Genomic DNA, 19,743 nt, shown 5'->3' with positions numbered 1-19,743 from the left:
ATACACCTAGAATACATGACATAACACACCTAGAATACATGACATTACACACCTAGAATACATGACATTACACACCTAGAATACACGACATTACACACCTAGAATACACACCTTGAATATATAACATTACACACCTAGAATACATGACATTACACACCTTGAATACATGACATTACACACCTTGAATACATGACATAACACACCTTGAATACATGACATAACACACCTTGAATACATGACATAATACACCTAGAATACATGACATAACACACCTAGAATACATGACATTACACACCTAGAATACATGACATTACACACCTAGAATACATGACATTACACACCTAGAATACATGACATTACACACCTAGAATACATGACATAACACACCTAGAATACATGACATAACACACCTACAATACATGACATTACACACCTTGAATACACACCTAGAATACATGCCATAATACACCTAGAATACATGACATAACACACCTAGAATACATGACATAACATGACATAACACACCTAGAATACATGACATAACACACCTAGAATACATGACATAACACACCTAGAATACATGCCATAACACACCTTGAATACATGCCATAATACACCTAGAATACATGACATAACACACCTAGAATACATGACATAACACACCTAGAATACATGACATAACACACCTAGAATACATGACATAACACACCTAGAATACATGACATTACACACCTAGAATACATGATTTTACACACCTAGAATACATGACTTTACACACCTAGAATACACACCTAGAATACATGACATAACACACCTTGAATACATGACATTACACACCTAGAATACATGACATTACACACCTAGAATACATGACATAACATGACATAACACACCTAGAATACATGACATAACACACCTAGAATACATGACATAACACACCTAGAATACATGACATAACACACCTAGAATACACACCTAGAATACACACCTAGAATACATGACATAACACACCTTGAATATATAACATTACACACCTAGAATACATGACATTACACACCTAGAATACACACCTAGAATACACACCTAGAATACATGACATAACACACCTTGAATATATAACATTACACACCTAGAATACATGACATTACACACCTTGAATACATGACATAACACACCTAGAATACATGACATTACACACCTAGAATACATGACATTACACACCTAGAATACATGACATTACACACCTAGAATACATGACATAACATGACATAACACACCTAGAATACATGACATAACACACCTAGAATACATAACATTACACACCTAGAATACATGACATTACACACCTAGAATACATGACATTACACACCTAGAATACATGACATTACACACCTAGAATACACACCTAGAATACATGACATAACACACCTTGAATATATAACATTACACACCTAGAATACATGACATTACACACCTTGAATACATGACATAACACACCTTGAATACATGACATAATACACCTAGAATACATGACATAACACACCTAGAATACATGACGTTACACACCTAGAATACATGACGTTACACACCTAGAATACACACCTAGAATACATGACATAACACACCTAGAATACATGACATTACACACCTAGAATACATGACATTACACACCTAGAATACACACCTAGAATACATGACATAACACACCTTGAATACATGACATAACACACCTTGAATACATGACATAATACACCTAGAATACATGACATAACACACCTAGAATACATGACATTACACACCTAGAATACATGACATTACACACCTAGAATACATGACATTACACACCTAGAATACATGACATTACACACCTAGAATACATGACATAACACACCTTGAATACATGCCATAATACACCTAGAATACATGACATAACACACCTAGAATACATGACATAACACACCTAGAATACATGACATAACACACCTAGAATACATGACATAACACACCTAGAATACATGACATTACACACCTAGAATACATGATTTTACACACCTAGAATACATGACTTTACACACCTAGAATACACACCTAGAATACATGACATAACACACCTTGAATACATGACATTACACACCTAGAATACATGACATTACACACCTAGAATACATGACATAACATGACATAACACACCTAGAATACATGACATAACACACCTAGAATACATGACATAACACACCTAGAATACATGACATAACACACCTAGAATACATGACATTACACACCTAGAATACACACCTAGAATACATGACATAACACACCTAGAATACATGACATTACACACCTAGAATACATGACATTACACACCTAGAATACACACCTAGAATACACACCTAGAATACATGACATAACACACCTTGAATATATAACATTACACACCTAGAATACATGACATTACACACCTTGAATACATGACATAACACACCTAGAATACATGACATTACACACCTAGAATACATGACTTTACACACCTAGAATACACACCTAGAATACATGACTTTACACACCTAGAATACACACCTAGAATACATGACTTTACACACCTAGAATACATGACTTTACACACCTAGAATACATGACATAACACACCTAGAATACATGACATAACACACCTAGAATACATGACATAACACACCTAGAATACATGACATAACACACCTAGAATACATGACATTACACACCTAGAATACACACCTAGAATACACACCTAGAATACATGACATAACACACCTAGAATACACACCTAGAATACATGACATAACACACCTAGAATACATGACATAACACACCTAGAATACATGACACACCTAGAATACATGACATAACACACCTAGAATACATGACATTACACACCTAGAATACATGACTTTACACACCTAGAATACACACCTAGAATACATGACTTTACACACCTAGAATACATGACATAACACACCTTGAATACATGACATTACACACCTAGAATACATGACATTACACACCTAGAATACATGACATTACACACCTAGAATACATGACATTACACACCTAGAATACATGACATAACACACCTAGAATACATGACATAACACACCTAGAATACATGACATTACACACCTAGAATACATGACTTTACACACCTAGAATACATGACATTACACACCTAGAATACATGACATAACACACCTAGAATACATGACATTACACACCTAGAATACATGACTTTACACACCTAGAATACACACCTAGAATACATGACTTTACACACCTAGAATACATGACTTTACACACCTAGAATACATGACATAACACACCTAGAATACATGACATTACACACCTAGAATACATGACTTTACACACCTAGAATACATGACTTTACACACCTAGAATACACACCTAGAATACATGACTTTACACACCTAGAATACATGACTTTACACACCTAGAATACATGACATTACACACCTAGAATACATGACACACCTAGAATACATGACATAACACACCTAGAATACATGACATAACACACCTAGAATACATGACATAACACACCTAGAATACATGACATTACACACCTAGAATACATGACTTTACACACCTAGAATACATGACACACCTAGAATACATGACACACCTAGAATACATGACTTTACACACCTAGAATACATGACTTTACACACCTAGAATACACACCTAGAATACATGACTTTACACACCTAGAATACATGACATAACACACCTAGAATACATGACATAACACACCTAGAATACATGACATAACACACCTAGAATACATGACATTACACACCTAGAATACATGACTTTACACACCTAGAATACATGACTTTACACACCTAGAATACATGACTTTACACACCTAGAATACACACCTAGAATACATGACTTTACACACCTAGAATACATGACTTTACACACCTAGAATACATGACATAACACACCTAGAATACACATCTAGAATACATTACACACCTAGAATACATGACATAACACACCTAGAATACATGACATAATACACCTAGAATACATTATGACATAACATTACACACCTAGAATACATTACATTACACACCTAGAATACATTATAACATAACATTACACACCTAGAATACACACCTAGAATACATGACATAACACACCTAGAATACATAACATTACACACCTAGAATACACACCTAGAATACATGACATTACACACCTAGAATACATTACACACCTAGAATACATGACATAACACACCTAGAATACATGACATTACACACCTAGAATACATGACATTACACACCTAGAATACACACCTAGAATACATGACATAACACACCTTGAATACATGACATTACACACCTAGAATACACACCTAGAATACATGACATAACACACCTTGAATACATGACATAACACACCTTGAATACATGACATTACACACCTAGAATACATGACATTACACACCTAGAATACATGACATTACACACCTAGAATACATGACTTTACACACCTAGAATACATGACATTACACACCTAGAATACACACCTAGAATACATGACATAACACACCTTGAATAGATGACATAACACACCTAGAATACATGACATAACATGACATAACACACCTAGAATACATGACATAACACACCTAGAATACATGACATAACACACCTAGAATACATGACGTTACACACCTAGAATACACACCTAGAATACATGACATAACACACCTAGAATACATTACATTACACACCTAGAATACATGACATTACACACCTAGAATACACACCTAGAATACATGACATAACACACCTTGAATATATAACATTACACACCTAGAATACATGACATTACACACCTTGAATACATGACATAACACACCTTGAATACATGACATAATACACCTAGAATACATGACATAACACACCTAGAATACATGACATTACACACCTAGAATACATGACATTACACACCTAGAATACATGACATTACACACCTAGAATACATGACATTACACACCTAGAATACATGACATAACACACCTAGAATACATGACATAACACACCTAGAATACATGACATAACACACCTAGAATACATGACATAACACACCTAGAATACATGACATAACACACCTAGAATACATGACATAACACACCTAGAATACATGACATTACACACCTAGAATACACACCTAGAATACATGACATTACACACCTAGAATACATGATATTACACACCTAGAATACATGACATTACACACCTAGAATACATGACATAACACACCTTGAATACACACCTAGAATACACACCTAGAATACATGACATTACACACCTTGAATACATGACATTACACTCCTTGAATACATGACATTACACACCTAGAATACATGACATAACACACCTTGAATACACACCTAGAATACACACCTAGAATACATGACATTACACACCTTGAATACATGACATTACACACCTAGAATACATGACATAACACACCTTGAATACACACCTAGAATACACACCTAGAATACATGACATTACACACCTTGAATACATGACATAACACACCTAGAATACATGACATTACACAACACACCTTGAATACACACCTAGAATACACACCTAGAATACATGACATTACACACCTTGAATACATGACATTACACACCTAGAATACATGACATAACACACCTTGAATACACACCTAGAATACACACCTTGAATATATAACATTACACACCTAGAATACATGACATTACACACCTAGAATACATGACATAACACACCTAGAATATATAACATTACACACCTAGAATACATGACATAACACACCTAGAATACATGACATAACACACCTAGAATACATGACTTAACACACCTAGAATACATGACATAACACACCTAGAATACAGTGTGCCATAACATGACATTACACACCTAGAATACACACCTAGAATACATGACATTACACACCTAGAATACATGACATAACACACCTAGAATACATGACATTACACACCTTGAATACATGACATTACACACCTAGAATACATGACATAACACACCTAGAATACAGTGTGCCATAACATGACATTACACACCTAGAATACATGACATAACACACCTAGAATACACACCTAGAATACATGACATTACACACCTAGAATACATGACATTACACACCTAGAATACATGACATAACACACCTAGAATACATGACATTACACACCTAGAATACACACCTAGAATACACACCTAGAATACATGACATTACACACCTTGAATACATGACATTACACACCTAGAATACATGACATAACACACCTAGAATACATTACATAACATGACATAACACACCTAGAATACATGACATAACACACCTAGAATACATGACATAACACACCTAGAATACATTACATAACATGACATAACACACCTAGAATACATGACATTACACACCTAGAATACACACCTAGAATACATGACATTACACACCTAGAATACATGACATAACACACCTAGAATACATGACATTACACACCTAGAATACATGACATTACACACCTAGAATACATGACATAACACACCTTGAATACATGACATTACACACCTAGAATACATGACATTACACACCTAGAATACATGACATTACACACCTAGAATACATGACATTACACACCTAGAATACATGACATAACACACCTAGAATACATGACATAACATTACACACCTAGAATACATGACATAACACACCTAGAATACATGACATAACACACCTAGAATACAGTGTGCCATAACATGACATTACACACCTAGAATACATGACATTACACACCTTGAATACACACCTAGAATACATGCCATAATACACCTAGAATACATGACATAACACACCTAGAATACATGACATAACACACCTTGAATACATGACATAACATGACATAACACACCTTGAATACATGACATAACACACCTAGAATACATGACATAACACACCTTGAATACATGACATAACACACCTTGAATACATGCCATAATACACCTAGAATACATGACATAACACACCTAGAATACATGACATAACACACCTAGAATACATGACATAACACACCTAGAATACATGACATAACACACCTAGAATACATGACATTACACACCTAGAATACATGACATAACACACCTAGAATACATGACATTACACACCTTGAATACACACCTAGAATACATGACATTACACACCTAGAATACATGACATAACACACCTAGAATACATGACATTACACACCTAGAATACATGACATTACACACCTTGAATACACACCTAGAATACATGACATTACACACCTAGAATACATGACATAACACACCTAGAATACATGACATAACACACCTTGAATACACACCTAGAATACACACCTAGAATACATGACATTACACACCTTGAATACATGACATTACACACCTAGAATACATTACATAACATGACATAACACACCTAGAATACATGACATAACACACCTAGAATACATGACATAACACACCTAGAATACATTACATAACATGACATAACACACCTAGAATACATGACATTACACACCTAGAATACACACCTAGAATACATGACATTACACACCTAGAATACATGACATAACACACCTAGAATACATGACATTACACACCTAGAATACATGACATTACACACCTAGAATACATGACATTACACACCTAGAATACATGACATAACACACCTTGAATACATGACATTACACACCTAGAATACATGACATAACACACCTAGAATACATGACATAACACACCTAGAATACAGTGTGCCATAACATGACATTACACACCTAGAATACATGACATTACACACCTTGAATACACACCTAGAATACATGCCATAATACACCTAGAATACATGACATAACACACCTAGAATACATGACATAACACACCTTGAATACATGACATAACATGACATAACACACCTTGAATACATGACATAATACACCTAGAATACATGACATAACACACCTAGAATACATGACGTTACACACCTAGAATACATGACGTTACACACCTAGAATACACACCTAGAATACATGACATAACACACCTAGAATACATGACATTACACACCTAGAATACATGACATTACACACCTAGAATACACACCTAGAATACATGACATAACACACCTTGAATATATAACATTACACACCTAGAATACATGACATTACACACCTTGAATACATGACATAACACACCTTGAATACATGACATAATACACCTAGAATACATGACATAACACACCTAGAATACATGACATTACACACCTAGAATACATGACATTACACACCTAGAATACATGACATTACACACCTAGAATACATGACATTACACACCTAGAATACATGACATAACACACCTAGAATACATGACATAACACACCTAGAATACATGACATAACACACCTAGAATACATGACATTACACACCTTGAATACACACCTAGAATACATGCCATAATACACCTAGAATACATGACATAACACACCTAGAATACATGACATAACACACCTAGAATACATGACATAACACACCTAGAATACATGACATAACACACCTAGAATACATGACATAACACACCTAGAATACATGACATAACACACCTAGAATACATGACATTACACAGCTAGAATACACACCTAGAATACATGACATTACACACCTAGAATACATGACATTACACACCTAGAATACATGACATTACACACCTAGAATACATGACATAACACACCTTGAATACACACCTAGAATACACACCTAGAATACATGACATTACACACCTTGAATACATGACATTACACTCCTTGAATACATGACATTACACACCTAGAATACATGACATAACACACCTTGAATACACACCTAGAATACACACCTAGAATACATGACATTACACACCTTGAATACATGACATTACACACCTAGAATACATGACATAACACACCTTGAATACACACCTAGAATACACACCTAGAATACATGACATTACACACCTTGAATACATGACATAACACACCTAGAATACATGACATTACACACCTAGAATACATGACATAACACACCTTGAATACACACCTAGAATACACACCTAGAATACATGACATTACACACCTTGAATACATGACATTACACACCTAGAATACATGACATAACACACCTTGAATACACACCTAGAATACACACCTAGAATACATGACATTACACACCTTGAATACATGACATTACACACCTAGAATACATGACATAACACACCTTGAATACACACCTAGAATACACACCTAGAATACATGACATAACACACCTTGAATATATAACATTACACACCTAGAATACATGACATTACACACCTAGAATACATGACATAACACACCTAGAATATATAACATTACACACCTAGAATACATGACATAACACACCTAGAATACATGACATAACACACCTAGAATACATGACTTAACACACCTAGAATACATGACATAACACACCTAGAATACAGTGTGCCATAACATGACATTACACACCTAGAATACACACCTAGAATACATGACATTACACACCTAGAATACATGACATAACACACCTAGAATACATGACATTACACACCTAGAATACATGACATTACACACCTAGAATACATGACATTACACACCTAGAATACAGTGTGCCATAACATGACATTACACACCTAGAATACATGACATAACACACCTAGAATACACACCTAGAATACATGACATTACACACCTAGAATACATGACATTACACACCTAGAATACATGACATAACACACCTAGAATACATGACATTACACACCTAGAATACACACCTAGAATACACACCTAGAATACATGACATTACACACCTTGAATACATGACATTACACACCTAGAATACATGACATTACACACCTAGAATACATGACATTACACACCTAGAATACATGACATAACACACCTAGAATACATTACATAACATGACATAACACACCTAGAATACATGACATAACACACCTAGAATACATGACATAACACACCTAGAATACATTACATAACATGACATAACACACCTAGAATACATGACATTACACACCTAGAATACACACCTAGAATACATGACATTACACACCTAGAATACATGACATAACACACCTAGAATACATGACATTACACACCTAGAATACATGACATTACACACCTAGAATACATGACATTACACACCTAGAATACATGACATTACACACCTAGAATACATGACATAACACACCTAGAATACATGACATTACACACCTAGAATACATGACATAACACACCTAGAATACATGACATAACACACCTAGAATACAGTGTGCCATAACATGACATTACACACCTAGAATACATGACATTACACACCTTGAATACACACCTAGAATACATGCCATAATACACCTAGAATACATGACATAACACACCTAGAATACATGACATAACACACCTTGAATACATGACATAACATGACATAACACACCTTGAATACATGACATAACACACCTAGAATACATGACATAACACACCTGAATACCTTGAATACATGACATAACACACCTTGAATACATGCCATAATACACCTAGAATACATGACATAACACACCTAGAATACATGACATAACACACCTAGAATACATGACATAACACACCTAGAATACATGACATAACACACCTAGAATACATGACATTACACACCTAGAATACATGACATAACACACCTAGAATACATGCCATAATACACACCTAGAATACATGACATAACACACCTAGAATACATGACATAACACACCTTGAATACATGACATAACATGACATAACACACCTTGAATACATGACATAACACACCTAGAATACATGACATAACACACCTTGAATACATGACATAACACACCTTGAATACATGACATAACACACCTTGAATACATGCCATAATACACCTAGAATACATGACATAACACACCTAGAATACATGACATAACACACCTAGAATACATGACATAACACACCTAGAATACATGACATTACACACCTTGAATACATGACATTACACACCTAGAATACATGACATAACACACCTAGAATACACACCTAGAATACATGACATTACACACCTAGAATACATGACATTACACACCTAGAATACACACCTAGAATACATGACATTACACACCTAGAATACATGACATTACACACCTAGAATACATGACATAACACACCTAGAATACATGACATTACACACCTAGAATACACACCTAGAATACACACCTAGAATACATGACATTACACACCTAGAATACATGACATTACACACCTAGAATACATGACATAACACACCTTGAATACACACCTAGAATACACACCTAGAATACATGACATAACACACCTTGAATACACACCTAGAATACACACCTAGAATACATGACATTACACACCTAGAATACATGACATTACACACCTAGAATACATGACATTACACACCTTGAATACACACCTAGAATACATGACATTACACACCTAGAATACATGACATAACACACCTAGAATACATGACATTACACACCTAGAATACATGACATTACACACCTTGAATACACACCTAGAATACACACCTAGAATACATGACATTACACACCTAGAATACATGACATTACACACCTAGAATACATGACATAACACACCTTGAATACACACCTAGAATACACACCTAGAATACATGACATTACACACCTTGAATACATGACATTACACTCCTTGAATACATGACATTACACACCTAGAATACATGACATAACACACCTTGAATACACACCTAGAATACACACCTAGAATACATGACATTACACACCTTGAATACATGACATTACACACCTAGAATACATGACATAACACACCTTGAATACACACCTAGAATACACACCTAGAATACATGACATTACACACCTTGAATACATGACATAACACACCTAGAATACATGACATTACACACCTAGAATACATGACATAACACACCTTGAATACACACCTAGAATACACACCTAGAATACATGACATTACACACCTTGAATACATGACATTACACACCTAGAATACATGACATAACACACCTTGAATACACACCTAGAATACACACCTAGAATACATGACATTACACACCTTGAATACATGACATTACACACCTAGAATACATGACATAACACACCTTGAATACACACCTAGAATACACACCTAGAATACACAAATACATGACATTACACACCTTGAATACATGACATTACACACCTAGAATACATGACATAACACACCTTGAATACACACCTAGAATACACACCTAGAATACATGACATAACACACCTTGAATATATAACATTACACACCTAGAATACATGACATTACACACCTAGAATATATAACATTACACACCTAGAATACATGACATAACACACCTAGAATACATGACATAACACACCTAGAATACATGACATAACACACCTAGAATACAGTGTGCCATAACATGACATTACACACCTAGAATACACACCTAGAATACATGACATTACACACCTAGAATACATGACATAACACACCTAGAATACATGACATTACACACCTTGAATACATGACATTACACACCTAGAATACATGACATAACACACCTAGAATATATAACATTACACACCTAGAATACATGACATAACACACCTAGAATACATGACATTACACACCTTGAATACATGACATAACACACCTAGAATACAGTGTGCCATAACATGACATTACACACCTAGAATACACACCTAGAATACATGACATTACACACCTAGAATACATGACATAACACACCTAGAATAGATGACATTACACACCTTGAATACATGACATTACACACCTAGAATACATGACATAACACACCTAGAATACAGTGTGCCATAACATGACATTACACACCTAGAATACATGACATAACACACCTAGAATACACACCTAGAATACATGACATTACACACCTAGAATACATGACATTACACACCTAGAATACATGACATAACACACCTAGAATACATGACATTACACACCTAGAATACATGACATAACATGACATAACACACCTTGAATACATGACATAACACACCTAGAATACATGACATAACACACCTAGAATACATGACATAACACACCTAGAATACATTATGACATAACATTACACACCTAGAATACATGACATAACACACCTAGAATACATGACATTACACACCTTGAATACATGACATTACACACCTAGAATACATGACATAACACACCTAGAATACAGTGTGCCATAACATGACATTACACACCTAGAATACATGACATAACACACCTAGAATACACACCTAGAATACATGACATAACACACCTAGAATACATGACATAACACACCTAGAATACATGACATAACACACCTAGAATACATGACATTACACACCTTGAATACATGACATAACACACCTAGAATACAGTGTGCCATAACATGACATTACACACCTAGAATACACACCTAGAATACATGACATTACACACCTAGAATACATGACATAACACACCTAGAATACATGACATTACACACCTTGAATACATGACATTACACACCTAGAATACATGACATAACACACCTAGAATACACACCTAGAATACATGACATTACACACCTAGAATACATGACATTACACACCTAGAATACACACCTAGAATACATGACATTACACACCTAGAATACATGACATTACACACCTAGAATACATGACATAACACACCTAGAATACATGACATTACACACCTAGAATACATGACATAACATGACATAACACACCTTGAATACATGACATAACACACCTAGAATACATGACATAACACACCTAGAATACATGACATAACACACCTAGAATACATTATGACATAACATTACACACCTAGAATACATGACATAACACACCTAGAATACATGACATTACACACCTTGAATACATGACATTACACACCTAGAATACATGACATAACACACCTAGAATACAGTGTGCCATAACATGACATTACACACCTAGAATACATGACATAACACACCTAGAATACACACCTAGAATACATGACATTACACACCTAGAATACATGACATTACACACCTAGAATACATGACATAACACACCTAGAATACATGACATAACACACCTAGAATACATTACATAACATGACATAACACACCTAGAATACATGACATTACACACCTAGAATACACACCTAGAATACATGACATTACACACCTAGAATACATGACATAACACACCTAGAATACATGACATTACACACCTAGAATACATGACATTACACACCTAGAATACATGACATAACACACCTTGAATACATGACATTACACACCTAGAATACATGACATAACATTACACACCTAGAATACATGACATAACACACCTAGAATACATGACATAACACACCTAGAATACAGTGTGCCATAACATGACATTACACACCTAGAATACATGACATTACACACCTTGAATACATGACATTACACACCTAGAATACATGACATAACATTACACACCTAGAATACATGACATTACACACCTAGAATACATGACATAACACACCTAGAATACAGTGTGCCATAACATGACATTACACACCTAGAATACATGACATAACACACCTAGAATACACACCTAGAATACATGACATTACACACCTAGAATACATGACATTACACACCTAGAATACATGACATAACACACCTAGAATACATGACATTACACACCTAGAATACACACCTAGAATACATGACATTACACACCTAGAATACATGACATAACACACCTAGAATACATGACATAACACACCTAGAATACATTACATAACATGACATAACACACCTAGAATACATGACATTACACACCTAGAATACACACCTAGAATACATGACATTACACACCTAGAATACATGACATAACACACCTAGAATACATGACATTACACACCTAGAATACATGACATTACACACCTAGAATACATGACATAACACACCTTGAATACATGACATTACACACCTAGAATACATGACATAACATTACACACCTAGAATACATGACATAACACACCTAGAATACATGACATAACACACCTAGAATACAGTGTGCCATAACATGACATTACACACCTAGAATACATGACATTACACACCTTGAATACATGACATTACACACCTAGAATACATGACATAACATTACACACCTAGAATACATGACATAACACACCTAGAATACATGACATAACACACCTAGAATACAGTGTGCCATAACATGACATTACACACCTAGAATACATGACATAACACACCTAGAATACATTATGACATAACATTACACACCTAGAATACATGACATAACACACCTAGAATACATGACATAACATTACACACCTAGAATACATGACATAACACACCTAGAATACATGACATAACACACCTAGAATACATGACATAACATTACACACCTAGAATACATGACATAACACACCTAGAATACATGACATAACACACCTAGAATACATTATGACATAACACACCTAGAATACATGACATAACACACCTAGAATACATTATGACATAACACACCTAGAATACATTATGACATAACACACCTTGAATACATGACATTACACACCTAGAATACATGACATAACACACCTAGAATACATGACATAACACACCTAGAATACATGACATTACACACCTAGAATACATGACATTACACACCTAGAATACATGACATAACATGACATAACACACCTTGAATACATGACATAACACACCTAGAATACATGACATTACACACCTAGAATACATGACATAACATGACATAACACACCTTGAATACATGACATAACACACCTAGAATACATGACATAACATTACACACCTAGAATACATGACATAACACACCTAGAATACATAACATAACATTACACACCTAGAATACATGACATAACACACCTAGAATACATGACATAACACACCTAGAATACATGACATTACACACCTAGAATACATTATGACATAACACACCTAGAATACATGACATAACACACCTAGAATACATTATGACATAACACACCTAGAATACATTATGACATAACACACCTTGAATACATGACATTACACACCTAGAATACATGACATAACACACCTAGAATACATGACATTACACACCTAGAATACATGACATAACATGACATAACACACCTAGAATACATGACATAACACACCTAGAATACATGACATAACACACCTAGAATACATTATGACATAACATTACACACCTAGAATACATGACATAACACACCTAGAATACATGACATAACACACCTAGAATACATGACATAACACACCTAGAATACATTATGACATAACATTACACACCTTGAATATATAACATTACACACCTAGAACAGATCGCTAGAGCAGTACAGGACAGTGTGTGAGTTACCTGCTCTAGGATCCTGCGGGCTCGTTTCTTCTCAGACAGGTGAATACGGAACAGGTCCTCTACGGGACGGTAGTTCTGGGCATCAGAGATGTTCCTGGCAGAAGAGCACAACCCACCGCGGTTGTTAATTAACCAATCAATCAACTAACTAATCGAGTAGCTGTTGTGATGTTGTGATCCATCAACTGATTAGATTTGAAGTCATTAGCACATTCAAGGATGTCCCAGCCTTCCGATATCAAGTAAGGTTTAGGCCTATTCACTAGTAACGAAATCACGGAAGCAAATCAGAACTAGTCCAATAAGAAATGCTTGTTTTTGTTTTTTTCCCGTTGCAGAATGGTTTTGCTACAGTGTCTACTAATGAATACAGCCCAGATGTAGTGTTACTCAGAACACATACAGTATGAGGATCTAGAACACACGTTTGTTGGTTGGTTCTTCTATACTTGTAGGGCCCTTAAATCCCCTCAAAGATACTACAACAAATACCATTCACCCTTATGGGGACAATTCCCAAGTACCCATGGGGGAAAAAGGCTACTTTAAGTTTAGGGGTTACAATTAGGATTAGGGTGAGGGGTTAGTGGTTAGATGTAGGGTGAGGGTTAAGGTCATGAAAAATAGGATTTTGAATGGAAATAAATGTTTTGGTCCCCACGAGGATAGAATAACATAACATATATATATATATATATAACATTTCTAAATAATGCTTTTTGTTTTGTTGCCTATTCAATAAATACATTTGTTATCGGTCTATAGGTTAATTAGCTAAATTTAGTGGAATTAAGTTGGTGCGTGTGTACAGTATCTTCGTCATGCATCTTATTTATCACACGTACACAGATACAGAGACTATATCAGTTTCAAAAAAAACTTTTTAATTGTTGCATGTTGCATTTATATTCCTGTTTGGTAATACTGTCACTGAACACACGGTTAATATTATGAATGACCATAATATAACTGTTCTGTTCATATGAATGACCATAATATAACTGTTCTGTTCATATGAATGACCATAATCTAACTGTTCTGTTAATATGAATGACCATAATCTAACTGTTCTGTTCATATGAATGACCATAATCTAACTGTTCTGTTCATATGAATGACCATAATCTAACTGTTCTGTTCATATGAATGACCATAATCTAACTGTTCTGTTCATATGAATGACCATAATATAACTGTTCTGGTAATATGAATGACCATAATATAACTGTTCTGTTCATATGAATGACCATAATCTAACTGTTCTGTTCATATGAATGACCATAATATAACTGTTCTGTTCATATGAATGACCATAATCTAACTGTTCTGTTCATATGAATGACCATAATCTAACTGTTCTGTTCATATGAATGACCATAATCTAACTGTTCTGTTCATATGAATGACCATAATCTAACTGTTCTGGTAATATGAATGACCATAATATAACTGTTCTGGTAATATGAATGACCATAATCTAACTGTTCTGTTCATATGAATGACCATAATATAACTGTTCTGTTCATATGAATGACCATAATCTAACTGTTCTGTTCATATGAATGACCATAATATAACTGTTCTGTTCATATGAATGACCATAATCTAACTGTTCTGTTCATATGAATGACCATAATCTAACTGTTCTGTTCATATGAATGACCATAATCTAACTGTTCTGTTAATATGAATTAACATAATATAACTGTTCTGTTCATATGAATGACCATAATCTAACTGTTCTGTTCATATGAATGACCATAATCTAACTGTTCTGTTCATATGAATGACCATAATCTAACTGTTCTGGTAATATGAATGACCATAATATAACTGTTCTGGTAATATGAATGACCATAATCTAACTGTTCTGTTCATATGAATGACCATAATATAACTGTTCTGTTCATATGAATGACCATAATCTAACTGTTCTGTTAATATGAATTAACATAATATAACTGTTCTGTTCATATGAATGACCATAATCTAACTGTTCTGTTCATATGAATGACCATAATCTAACTGTTCTGGTAATATGAATGACCATAATCTAACTGTTCTGTTCATATGAATGACCATAATCTAACTGTTCTGGTAATATGAATGACCATAATCTAACTGTTCTGGTAATATGAATTAACATAATGTAAAATGTGATTTCGGTCATTCTGAGCACCGTGGGTGGACTCCCTAATCAGGTTAGTGGGTGGACTCCCTAATCAGGTTAGTGGGTGGACTCCCTAATCAGGTTAGTGGGTGGACTCCCTAATCAGGTTAGTGGGTGGACTCCCTAATCAGGTTAGTGGGTGGACTCCCTAATCAGGTTAGTGGGTGGACTCCCTAATCAGGTTAGTGGGTGGACTCCCTAATCAGGTTAGTGGGTGGACTCCCTAATCAGGTTAGTGGGTGGACTCCCTAATCAGGTTAGTGGGTGGACTCCCTAATCAGGTTAGTGGGTGGACTCCCTAATCAGGTTAGTGGGTGGACTCCCTAATCAGGTTAGTGGGTGGACTCCCTAATCAGGTTAGTGGGTGGACTCCCTAATCAGGTTAGTGGGTGGACTCCCTAATCAGGTTAGTGGGTGGACTCCCTAATCAGGTTAGTGGGTGGACTCCCTAATCAGGTTAGTGGGTGGACTCCCTAATCAGGTTAGTGGGTGGACTCCCTAATCAGGTTAGTGGGTGGACTCCCTAATCAGGTTACACACCCAATGCATATGGTTCCGGTAAATATCTAACATGTCTGGCATTACATTTTCCAAAAGGAAACTCTGTTGTGTGTGTGTGTGGGGGGGTAGAGTTACTCACAGAGCTATGAGTTCCAGAACCACCAGTCGGTCCTTAGAGAAGGTAAAACAGTTGAGGATGTTGGCCACCTTGGTAGTGGGGATGGCAACCATTTTCTGGAAGAAACACACAAAGAGTCAAAGTTGAATCAAAACATGTAGGCCAGTATTTAGCTAAATATCCACACAGTCACAAAAAGGGTGGGGATAGTAGTGATCTCAGTAATTATCTACCCATTTTCAGACCGCCTTTTCATGCCCAAAATTACATTTTACAAAGCAGCATGT

General features: G+C 35.2%; 1 protein-coding gene and 1 long non-coding RNA gene across 75 annotated transcripts in view; both read right to left on the bottom strand.

Annotated features, from left to right (window-relative positions):
- The window catches only part of proser1 (proline and serine rich 1), a 79,532-nt gene that overhangs the window by 50,250 nt on the left and 9,539 nt on the right, over positions 1–19,743 (bottom strand). For all 50 annotated transcript variants that reach the window (XR_008138130.1, XR_008138146.1, XR_008138147.1 and 47 more), the window contains exons 4-5: positions 19,478–19,572; positions 16,668–16,761 (exon numbers count right to left, since the gene is read on the bottom strand). Coding sequence is in view for 1 of the 50 variants with exons in the window: in XM_052520095.1 (XP_052376055.1) it covers positions 16,668–16,761; positions 19,478–19,572 (189 nt within the window). In the remaining 49 variants the exon portion in view is untranslated. The remainder of the gene's footprint in view (positions 1–16,667; positions 16,762–19,477; positions 19,573–19,743) is intronic.
- Positions 5,335–11,743, bottom strand: LOC127930577 (uncharacterized). 25 transcript variants are annotated; one of them, XR_008138197.1, is made up of 3 exons: positions 11,699–11,743; positions 7,350–7,431; positions 5,335–5,373 (listed from the first exon to the last, which is right to left on the bottom strand). It is a non-coding gene; the product is annotated as an uncharacterized LOC127930577 (long non-coding RNA). The 25 variants fall into 25 exon arrangements; XR_008138200.1 differs by lacking the exon at positions 11,699–11,743 and adding an exon at positions 11,594–11,638; XR_008138194.1 differs by lacking the exon at positions 11,699–11,743 and adding an exon at positions 10,481–10,641.

The sequence above is a fragment of the Oncorhynchus keta genome, chromosome 6, assembly GCF_023373465.1.
Source record: "Oncorhynchus keta strain PuntledgeMale-10-30-2019 chromosome 6, Oket_V2, whole genome shotgun sequence".
Lineage (NCBI taxonomy): Eukaryota > Metazoa > Chordata > Actinopteri > Salmoniformes > Salmonidae > Oncorhynchus > Oncorhynchus keta.
The sequence above is the reverse complement of the archived record's forward strand: the minus strand, read 5'-3'. Positions and strand labels throughout refer to the sequence as shown.